The 12,255-nt window shown below is 44.0% G+C and overlaps 1 protein-coding gene across 1 annotated transcript in view; it reads right to left on the bottom strand.

Annotated features, from left to right (window-relative positions):
* tp53i11b (tumor protein p53 inducible protein 11b) overlaps positions 1-12,255 on the bottom strand; it is a 99,146-nt gene that overhangs the window by 33,902 nt on the left and 52,989 nt on the right. Inside the window, exon 2 of the mRNA XM_055649772.1 lies at positions 11,216-11,376. Coding sequence (XP_055505747.1) covers positions 11,216-11,344 — 129 coding nt within the window. The 5' untranslated portion in view covers positions 11,345-11,376. The remainder of the gene's footprint in view (positions 1-11,215; positions 11,377-12,255) is intronic.

Genomic DNA, 12,255 nt, shown 5'->3' with positions numbered 1-12,255 from the left:
GGATCCCACCCTCTGGTCATCAGACTCCTTAAGGGGATCTTTAATACCAAACCCCCTACACCTAGATACACTCACATGTGGGATGTGAGTGTAGTTCTGACACACCTTCGAGGTTGGCCTCCGGTGGGATCCCTGAGCCTGGAACAGGCCACTTATAAAACCCTCATGCTCATGGCGCTTGTCTCAGCTCAAAGGGTTCAGTCGCTCCATCAGCTAAATCTGAACTACATGGTGACCACCCCAGATACCATTACTTTCACCATGCCGGGGTTGGTAAAACAAAGTAGACCAGGTACATCAAACTCCCCGTTGATCTTCTGGGCTTACCCTCCAGAACCTAGGCTGTGTGTGGTGACCCACCTTCATCATTATCTAGACACAACCCAAACGCTTAGAGGGAGAGAGAAAGCCTTATGGGTTAGCCACAGAAAGCCTTTTGGACGGGTAACCAGCCAAACATTATCCAGATGGTTGAAACAGGTCCTCAGCATGGCAGGGATTAACACAAATGTTTTTAAATCCCATTCAACCAGGGCAGCGTCCACCTCAGCGGCGGATAGGATGCAGGTTCCCCTAGACCACATCCTCAGAGCAGCGGGATGGTCAAGGGAATCGACATTCCAACGATTTTACAAGAAACCGCTGATGGAACAGGACGTCTTTGCGGATACCGTTTTAAAAACCGCAAAGTTATGATTTAAAGCCCATGGGAGCAATTTTTTGTTATAGTTAATAAACATTTCTTTTATAACTAAACAAACTTGTTGGTCTCTAGCTACCACTTCCTCCCTCGATGATCTTTCGGCAGTGAGTGATATAACTGTTACACGGTTTGAAATCACAGACCTTTGAAGTCTTCACGTAGTCACTCACGTGACTCCGAAGTAAAATAGTAAGATTAAACGAGTACTTACCAGTACGAAGTTTGATCTGTATTTTATGAGGAGTTACGATGAGGGATTACGTGCCCTCCGCTCCCACCCTCATTATATAGATCAAATTCGGACTAATGTCTCGTTGGTCTTTACTATCTTTACTTCAACTAGTGTCTATCTGTGATTCCACACCGCTGCTTGGAAGTATGCCGCGCCTGCGCGCTGGGTGGGTTCTTCACGTAATCCCTCATCGTAACTCCTCATAAAATACAGATCAAACTTCGTACTGGTAAGTACTCGTTTAATCTTACTATTAAATACCGGACATTGTTCCCAATGGACAAAGTCCAGGACCAGGAGAACCGTCTCTGGATAAGTTATTCGGTATTGTGGTGAAAAGCAAAAATTTATCTTCCGAGAAAGTGGCAAACCTCTGTGGAACTCTACCAGCAAAAGCAATTGAAGTCAAATTACTAAATATATTAAAAAAAGACAATACAGGTTTTTATAAATTAGAACTGGAGGGATCAATGAATACGAGAAGTCTGGAACAGGGTAGTGAATTTAAATGATGAGTGATCATACTGAAGAGCAAGCCAGGCTCAGAGGGCCGAATGGCCTCCTCCTACTCCTGGTTGCTGTGTTTAACACTCTATGTCTGCGTCACGGAGAGATTTGGGAACCATTGTAAAAAAAAACATTCAATCTTCTCGAATGCTCACTCCTGAACACAAATTGAATTTAGGTTCAGCTTCTTAGCTGACCAGATCTCAGAGTGTTGGGTCATCTTGGTGATCAGATTACTGGGCACTGGAATTTCTAGGGGAGCCGGGGACCTTTGAGATTGACGGGACCTCGAGGACTGGGATCTCTCGGAGCGTTTCGACCTCCAGATTTCACCAGGATTGACTTGGCTCCAAACCTCCAGCATCTGAGTGTGGACCAAAGATCAGTGGGGTACTTAAATGATGGGGTAGGTAAATGATGGCCATAGAACAGTATAGCACAGGAATAGGCCCTTTGGCCCACTGTGTCTGTGCCAAACTTGATGGCAAGGTCAACCCTTATCCGCCTGCATATAATCAATATCCTTCCAATTCCCTTCATATCCATGAGGCTATCCAAGTCTCTGGAAAGCCACTATTGTATCTGTTTCCACCACCACGTCTGGCAATGCATTCCAAGCACATCACCTCTGTGAAAATAAAAAGCTTTCTCTGCACATCTCCTTCAAACTTTGCCCCTACCTCCTTCAAAGCCTTTGGTCATTGATATTTTTATTACTGAAACTTTGTTCTGACTATCCATGCCTCTGATATTGAATATTGTCTTTCCACCACAACCCTCCTTGTATCAGTAAACACGTTCTGAAAACAAATAACCGCCATTGTTAATCCCATGCATCTTAATCTTGTGGATGCATCAACCATGGGAGACTTTATCAAATGTCTTACAAGAATCGTTTTTTTTTTAAATTTAATTTTATTTGTATTTTGTTAGAAGCAATTGTACAAAGATAAAACGTTCGGCATCTAGAGTTATACAATTATTGTACAGCTTCATTTTTAACCTTAACTAAAATTGAAAAAATGGAAGAAAGGAAAGAAAGGGAAAGCAAGAAAAGAGGAAAAGAAAAAGTGAAAGGAAAGAATAGAGAAGAACGAGAAAAAGTCCCCTAAGCTACCAAAGCAGTGCAGCAGAAACGTAGAGGAATAAGAAATGATGGAGATATACCTCCTCCCACCCCCCACTCCCACTCCCACACCCCCCCCCCCCCCCCGCCTTACCCAACATAGCATCGGATTTACATTTAAATTTGTGTTTCACCATACTATCGTTGTAAAAATTCAGTAAAGGGTGTCCATATCTTAAGAAATTGATCTGGTTTTTCCGCGAAGACAAGCCTAATGTTTTCCAAATGTAGTGACTCAGACATATCTGTAATACACGTCTTCACTGTGGGGACTGTTGTCTGTTTCCAAAATGTAAGTATTAATTTTTTTGCCGTTATTAGGTCGTAATTAAGGAAACAAGGAATCTTTGAAATATCGTTAGCTTAGAACAGGCCTCTGACATACCTAATGTGATCAGTTTTATATCGGGGTCCAATTTAGTTTTAAGTATTTTGGAAAAGGTATCAAAGATTCCCTTCCAGAAGTTTTGTAACTTTGTGCAGGAAGCAAAAGAGTGGGTTATAGTCGCTTCTTGGAGGAGACATTTATCACAAATAGGAGAGACATTTGGGAAGATCTTGTTCAATTTAGACTTTGAGTAATCGTCTGTGCAGTATTTTAAATTGTATCATGGAGTGCCTAACATTAAGAGAACAGTAATGTATGTATAAAAGGCTTTCCTCACAACTATCCTTTGAAATTGATAAACCCCAATTCATCGTCCCATTATTTCCGAAGATGGGATATGTGCAGATAAAAGGGTATTGTCAATGTAGGATATTAACTTGCTTGTATCCGCCTTTCTATTCATGCATTTGTCTAATATATCTGAGCCCCTAGAGTGACAGTCTTGCGTGTGTGTTTTCACATAGTCTCGGATTTGATATCTAAAAAAATTACTAACTTTCAAATGATATTTCACCTGTAATTCTTGAAACGAGAGGAAGAGCCCCTTCTCATAAAGATCTCCCAGCGTTTTAATTCCTGAGTTTTCCCATTGTGCAAACGCCATATCTAAAATAGACGGTTTAAAAGAGGGATTGTTGGCAATTGGTAAAAGGAGAGGGAAATTTCTCAATTTGAGGGTTGATTTCAACTGTTTCCAAATCCATAGGGTGCTATGAATTATCGGATTTTTCTCATACATTGATTTATTCAGATGCATTGGAGAAAGAAGAATCGCGCCTATATTGAAAAGGCGAACAATCTCCCTCTCCATTTTTAACCAGTTTACTTGTTGACATGTATCATCCATCCAGTAGATTAAATTTTTAATATTAGTAGCCCAGTAATAGAAAAGAAAATTGGGGAGAGCCAGTTTATATAAACCAATATCTTTGGGTTTATATAATTTATGAATTCTATGTGTTTTATAATCCCAGATAATCACAGTCAAGTTTTTTAAAGAAAGCTTTTAGGGAGATAAATCGGTATTGATCGAAATAGGTAAAGGAGTTGTGGAAGGAAAGTAATCTTTATAGTATACCTATAAGGGAAATCAGAAGTGGTTTCCAAAATTGAATAAGGGCATTTAATTTAGTGATTAAAGGTGGAAAATTTGCTTGGAATAGAGAAGTAAATTTTCTAGTCACGTAAACTCCAAGGTATTTAAATTTTTCAGTGGCAATTCTAAAAGGAAATTTTAGGAGATGTGAAGAGTCTGAGCTTTTATTGGCATAATTTCAGTTTTGTACATTTTGTACAAGAAGGAACCAAATTGTTCTATGAGGTTTAATATATTTGGGATACTGACTTGAGAGTTGGTAATATATAAAAGTACATCGTCTGCATATAACAAAATCTTGTTATTAGTATGTTTAGTGTTATAACTATGTAGACGAAATCTACCGCCTTGCTGTCAAAAAACTCGATCAAGGTTGTAAGACAACTTGCCACATAGAAAGCCATGCTGACGGTCTTTAATTAACCCTTATTCTTCCAAATTGGAGTAAATCTTACCCCGAATAATTATCTCGAATAGCTTTTCTATAACTGATGTAAAGCTCACCAGCCTATAATTCCCTGGATTTAGAAACATAGAAAATAGGTGCAGGAGTAGGCCATTCTGCCCTTTGAGCCAGCACCACCATTCAATATGATCAGGGCTCATCATCCAAAATCAGTACCCTGTTCTGGCTTTTCCCCATATCCCTCGATTCCCTTAGCCCAAAGAGCTAAATCTAACTCTCTCTTGAAAACATCCAGTGAATTGGCCACCACTGTCTTCTGCGACAATTCCACAGATTCTCTCTGGGTGAGAAGGTTTTTCATCAGTAATTGTTTTCCTGCATCTACGCTGTCCTATCCCTTAAGAATTTTATATGTTTCTATAAAATCCCCTCTCATCCTAAATTCCAGTGAATACAAAGGCAGTCGACCCATTCTTTCATCATACGTCAGTCCAGCCATCCCGGGAATTAACCTGGTGAACCTATGCTGCACTCCGTCAATAGCAATAATGTCCTTCCTCAAATTAGGAGACCAAAATTGCACACAATACTCCAGGTGTGATCTCACCAGGGCCCTGTACAACTGCAGTAGGACCTCCTTGCTCCTAATCTCAAATCCTCTCGCAATGAAGGCATACATTGGCTTTCTTCACTGCCTGCTGTACCTGCATGCTTACTTTCAGTGACTGATGTACAAGCACACCCAGGTCTCGTTGCACCTCCAATTCTCCTAATCTGACACCATTCAGATAATAATCTCTCTTCCTGTTCTTGCCACCAAATTGGATAACCTCACATTTATCCACATTTTTCAAGGTGCGATTATTGTCACATGTACCAATTAAGGTACAGTGAAATCCAGATTGCCATACAGTCATACTGATAAAGAGCAACAAGACACACAAATAAATGTTTAATATGAACATCCACCACAGCGACTACCCCACATTCCTCACTGTGATGGAATGCAAAAAAAGTTCAATCTTCTTCCCTTCCTTGTTCTCCCGGGGTCAGTGCACTTGAACCTTCCGTTTTCGGGCCGATCTTGGCTCCTGCAACCGGCGGTCGACCCCTCCGCATCTGGGCGATCAAGATCCCTCATGCTTCTGCCCACCCAGTTTTGTGTCATCCGCACACTGGATATGTTACATTTAATTCCCTCATCTAAATCATTAATCGTTCTCACGGTATGGGATATGCAGTCACATATTGAAGTGGAAAGCCGTATGACTACATCCTGTACACCAAACGGAAGACGAGACATTCTAACCCCCTTGGTCAGATACTCCGCCACTTCAGCCTGGACTTCCACTGTTACGCTGATGACACCCAGATCTACCTCGGCACCAAATCCCCCCACAACCCCCCCCCCTCTCCCATATCAACTCCTGTTTGTCAGCTATAAAAACCTGGATGCAACATAATTTCCTCAAACTCAACAGCGATAAGACAGAATTCCTCCTCATAGGCTCCAAAGCCACACTCAGCAAAATCAATAACCCCACTCTCACCATCGACGGCACCACTGTCTCCCCATCTCCCCAGGCCCGCAACCTTGGCGTGATCTTTGATTCCACCCTCTCCCTTGAGCCTCACATCCGCCATGTCATTAAAACCTCCTTCTTTCATCTCCGCAACATCGCCAAACTCAGACCCTCTCTCACACCTCCCGCTGCTGAAAGACTCATCCATGCATTCATCTCCTCTCGACTGGACTACTGCAACTCACTTCTCCTTGGCATCAGCTCCACCTACATCAACTGACTCCAACTGGTCCAGAACGCAGCCGCCCGACTCATCACCCACACCAAATCCTGGCATCACATCACTCCAGTCCTCAAACAACTTCACTAGCTTCCCATCTCCCACCGGATCAACCACAAAATCCTGATCCTCACCTACAAAGCCCTCCACCATCTGCCCCCCCCCATATCTCACTGACCTCCTCTCCCCCTACCAACCCTCACAGTCCCTCAGATCCACATCAGCCGGTCTCCTCTCCATCCACAAGTCCAACCTCCGCAGTTTTGGGGACAGAGCCTTCTCCAGGGCAGCTCCCAGGCTCTGGAACTCCCTCCCCCAACTGATCCGTAATTCCGTGTCCCTCACCATCTTCCAGTCCCGCCTCAAGACCCATCTCTTCACCTCTGCCTATCCTTAGCCCCACGTCCCCCTCCCTTTTCATCTGTGTATTAATTGTATTAATTGCATTTTGTATTGAATTCTGTCTTTACTTTGTGTACTAGTCATGTCTCTACTATTCATTTCATTCCCCTTACATGTTTTTCCTCTACCTGCTAAATTTTTGTAAGGTGTCCTTGTGACTCTTGAAAGGCACCCATAAATAAAATTTATTATTATTATTATTAATTAACCAAACAGTGAATTTTGAGAATTTAAAGGGGTGTTATTGGCTCAATTACCAAGTCACTTAACTTATTGGCAGCTGATTGTTCTCCTCAAGTTCTCTTAGGAACTGCCCACCTTCCCAAAGCCTCCCCCAACCATTAGTGTTGTCCACAGTGAAAGTTCTTCTGGAATGCTGTTGAGGACCATCAGGAGATGCTCCCAGCACTACCATACTGAAAGCCCACTCCTCCTTCCAGGCCTCAATCCCATCTAATAACAATCCAGTTCCTTCTATGACATCTCCCTGTCTGCTTGGGCCAATCTGCTGCTTGGTCAATGAAGACAAAAAGAAAATCACAATGCCACCAGTATACAGAATGCAATTCAAGGCAATGAGAACAGGCCAGAAAATGTGCTGTCTTTCTTCATTACTAAGTATCTGCAAGTGTAAGCATGGGCTGAGCTGACCCATCTTCTGTTTAGAGTCTCTCCTTGATGCTTGTTCAGGAAGCCACACAGCTGACAGGAAGTCCACTGTCAATCACAGGAAATTACATCATCATCCTGTCAACTCAAGCAAAACAGCAAGCTGGGATATTTTTACTCATTTAACACGGACACTAATGGCTGTACATTGTTTATTGTACGATAGCAGAGGCCTTCGCAGCTCTGCAGCTCCCTCAACAACCTTTCTTGATGGTAGTCATTTCAAAGCACTGCATAGTGGTGGGCTCATAAAACTGCTGCATCACGGCGCTAGAGACCCAGATTCAATCCTGACCTGTTTATGTGGAGTTTGCACGTTTTCCATGCAACCACGCGGTTTTCCTCCGGGTGATCTGGTATCCTCGGGTATAATGCAGGGACTCCACCCAAAGAGTTGGCTCTCCCTGTGACTCCACTCATGCTGCTCGACCTACTGAGTTCTTTCAGCTGTTTACTTTTTGCTCCAGGCTAAAGTGTCTACAGTCTCTGGTTTCTTTGTGTTGTTTTATTTATCCAATTCCTTGAAATCTGTGTCCGCTGATTGTTTACTTTCTACTCCTGGAGACAGTTATTCCTAACTTTCTTCACTAGAACCATGATTCGAACACTTCTACTATATCTTTTTTGAGCCCTCTCCATTCTGACAGCAACAGCCCAGTCTCCCCACATTATTCAAGTCCTGCCTTGCACAATAACCTTTGACCGCTCCCCCCCTCCTCCCCCTCCGAATCTTCACATCCTTCCTAAAGTATGTCGTCCAACACAGGGTGTAAGTTCCAGAAGTGACTAAACCAGTACAAGAGCTTCTCAGCAGGTCAGGCAGCATCTCGAGAGAAAAAGGATGGGCGGCGTTTCGGGTCAGGACCCTTCATCAGACCCGACCTAAAACATCCCCAGTCTGAAGATGGGTCCTGACCCAAAACATCACCCGTCCTTGTTCTCTAGAGATGCTGCCTGACCTGCTGAATTACTCTAGCACGTTGTGTCTATCTTCAGTATAAACCAGCATCTGGAGTTCCTTTCTACACAGTACATAACATCGACAAAGACCAATGTAGCGAAAGCCTTCTTGGTACATTGGCCTCCGTCAGTCGGGGTTATTGAATGTGGGAGTTGGGATGTTATGTTACAGTTGTGCAGGGCGCAGAGCCTCATTTGGAGAATTGTGTTCAGTTTTGGTCGCCCTGCCGAGGGACGAATATTGTAGGGCTAGAGGGAGTGCAGAAAAGATTTCCGGGAAGTTAGCAGGACTTGCTGTTGGGAGAAGTCGGGCATGCTTGGACCATGTTCCTTGGAGAGCGTGAGGATGAGGGATGAGGGATGATTGTATAGAGGTGTGTGAGATCATGAGGGGAGAAGATGCAGTGAATGCACAGTGTCTTGTGGGGGGAGCCCAGAGCAGGGGGATCCAGTACCGGAGGATGTAGGTTTGGGTTGAGAGGGGAAGGGTTTGATGAGAGCCTGAGGGTGGTGGGTATATGGAATGAGTTGGCGCAGGCACTATAATAACATTTAAATGATATTTGGACAGGTACATGGATAGGAAAAGTTTAGAGGGACTTGGGCCAAATGCAGGTAGATGGGACTAGTGTAGATGGGGCATCTAGGTCGGCATGAGCAAGATGGGCCGAAGGGCCTGTTTTGCGTGCTCAATGAAGTATTCAGCAGGTTGACGAGCTTTCATTGGGATGAAAGGGCACGGTCTCAAAACATTGAGCATTGAAAGCTCAGGCTCTCTGGATGCAAGTTAAACAAAAGTTCTGCTGAACTAGAAAGGACTAAATAGTCCAACCGAACAGCAGGCAGAGGACAGGCACTGCGGGGAAAATATAAATCAGTGTGCAAAGAGAAAAGAATAGCATGTGCATGAAAGAGAATGCAAAATTATTTTCAGAACACATACAAAGAACAAAGATATGCAAAGGGCCAGTGGGGTTAATCAAAGACAAGAAAGCGAATCTGTGTAGAGAGAGCAAGGGAGGATTTCTATATCCATGTTCACAGAGTAGAAGGAGATAGTGGTGCAGTGCGGAGGAAGGAGAGAGTTGGGGTGAGATATCACATCATCTAAAAATAATAAGGTGCTAAATAAGAGATGCCAAAGTTATGCAGTTTTTCCTAGTTTGTGGGGAATGCCCGCCATAGTGTGGGGAACGGGAGGGCAACCAGTACAGTTGCCAACTCTCAGCTTCAATGACTTGTGTTCCATGCTGACCTCTGGTGCTGCTTGTGTGGAGTTTACATGTTCTCCGTGTGACTGTGTGGGCTTCCCCCAGGTGCTCTGGTTTCCTCCCACATCCTAAAGACATGCAGGTTGGTAGGTTAATTGGCCACTGTTAATTGTCCTTAATTTATTTGTGAGTGGTGGAATCTGCGGGGGAATTGATGGGAATGTGCGGAGAGTAAAATGGGATTATGGGCCTGTCCCACGTAGGCGACTTATTAGGCGACTGCAGGAGGCTGTGCAGTCGCCACATGTTCGCGGGTGGTTGCCGGGGAGTCGCCTTCATGGTCGCGAGGAGTTCCCACATTCTGGGAACTAGTTGCGGCCTCATTATGGTCACCTAGAATGAAGCCGCTATGGAGTGTAGCGAGAATGCTCGTGCCGTAGGTGGGTCACCAGGAGGTCCTAGTGGGTTGCCAGGAGGTCGAAGGGTCTCAAAGGTTCTCACAGGTTGTAGCCAATGCTGATCGGTGAATTTCATTGGCTCATTGGTGGAAAAAAACGTAAGCAGTAGTCTTCAGAACCAAGGATAACCGACTGGTAATGTTAAATATCCGCCGAACTTCACAGCCATGTATGCCTGGTTTCTTAAAAGTTGTCTCCATCCCTTCCCCTCTCCCCCTCTTTTAAAGGACTTACCATACACTGTGCTTTAGCCATCTTAATTACATCACCAACCTTCCTTTTTATCGCTGTGTATGTGTGTGTGTCTGTGTGTGTCTGTGTGTGTGTGTGTGTGTGTGTGTGTGCGTGTGTGCGTGTGTGTAGTGGAAGGTTGACCAAAGGAATTTACTATGTTCAACAGGACTTTCAAATGGGGTTTTATAATGTGGCTTTGAAGGAACAAAAAAATAGAAGGAAGTGAGTAGAGGGGAACTAATGTTCCAATCTCTAATGGGGTTTGTAAAGTTATCAAACCCAATGGTTGTCCTTCAGACAATTGCATTCCTTGTTCTGTACAAATGATAACAATTTTGGATAGGGAAACATACAAGCAGTGAATAATGTGATCGGGTTTAAGAAGCCTTAGACTGATAAAATGTATGGACATGAAGTCCTTGCAATTAAATGCTGCACATTACGGAGTGATGCCCATTGGCAGAAGCAATTTGGACACAGATGCTCAAAACACCATGCTAGGGACTCGACCCGAAACATCACCGATTCCTTCTTTCCAGAGATGCTGCCTGTCCCGCTGAGTTACTCCTTTTTGTGTCTATCTAGGAAATCACATTATGTTCACTTCAAAATGGCAGCGACGTGTCAATGAATTTCAGAAGTGGGACCTACAGCTGCTATTTAATTGTGTCTTTAACTCTATCGACATGGATGAATCTCTAGGAAACTGCAAAGCAAAGTTACTAATTTTAAGGGAGTTTTAAGGAGTTCTGTTCACAAATCTTTGGAGGTGTCAGGTCCAGTTCATAAGGTTGTTAGGAAAGTGTTTGTGATATACGGGCTTTGAAATTGGGACCAAATATGTAAAATTCAAAACATATGCTGAACCTTTGTAAAACATTGGGAAGGCCACAGTGTGCAACTTGTTTAATCCTGGGCGCCATGCATTGTGTGTTAATAAATCCTGGAGAGGGTGCACAAACTTGTCCCATGTGAGAAATGCCATCTACAGGTCTTAGGAAAGAGTGCAAAAACCCTTACCTTGGACCTGTGAATCTCTCCATCATCATCTTCTCCGCCCACGCCGAGGACCTTCCGAGACTTCAGCCGGCTCACCAGGTCAGTCTGGCTGTGCTTTTTCATCAGGGGTGGTTGATGTTTGGCAATCATGGTCGCCAGCAAAAGGCAGACCTGGTCGTAGACTGAAAACAAAGGGAGGGAAGGCAGTGAGACTGAGATCCACTCTGTAGATGCTGTGCACAATATTAATGACCGAGCAGTAAATGTAGCTGCCAGATGATAGAAATAATAATCACATGCTTGCCTGGGTGAGTGGAAAGTTGTGCACTGCGGGAAGACGTTATGAAACATTAACAACATCGGTTAGGCCGTAGCTGGAGTGCTGTGCATAATTCTGCTCACCACACCACAGGAAGGATGTGATTGCACTGGAGGGGGGTAAAGAGAACATTCACCAGGATGTTGTCTGGGATGAAGTTATGAAGAGAAGCTGCAACGGATAGGTTTGTTCTCCTTGGAGCAAGCAGACTGAGAGGTATACTAAATGATGGGGTGAATAATGAGAAACATTCCCCCAGAGGAAGTTCAGGGTAAGGACTTGGGGAAGATTTATAAGGTACCTGTGGAGGAATTTCTTTCAATTGAGTGGTTGGAATCTGAAATGCACAGATAGGGCGGTGGAGGAAGCTACAAACAATCCCCGGGTAACGAACGGCTCCTATTTATAAACGTCCTTAAATCGATTAAGTTGGAAAATACACAAAGATCGCTTTTTATTGTAACCGTGGAAAAAGTTGCTCCTCAGGTTCCTATTAAACTCTTTCCCCTCTCACCCTAAACCTATGTTTCTTGATTCCCCTACTATTGGGGAAAGACACAGTATATTCCCTCATTCTTCAGGGAATGGGGGTTCCCCTCCTCCACCATAGATGAGGCTCTCACCAGGGTCTCTTCCATACCCTGCAACACTGCTCTCTCTCCCCATCCCCCACTCGCAACAAGGGCAGAGTCCCCCCCTAGTCCTCACCTTTCACCCCACCAGCCGTCATATACAACAAGTA

Source organism: Leucoraja erinacea, chromosome 18 (assembly GCF_028641065.1).
Source record: "Leucoraja erinacea ecotype New England chromosome 18, Leri_hhj_1, whole genome shotgun sequence".
NCBI classification, from domain to species: domain Eukaryota; kingdom Metazoa; phylum Chordata; class Chondrichthyes; order Rajiformes; family Rajidae; genus Leucoraja; species Leucoraja erinaceus.
Note: the sequence above shows the minus strand (reverse complement) of the source record. Positions and strands in the feature narration are given on the sequence as shown.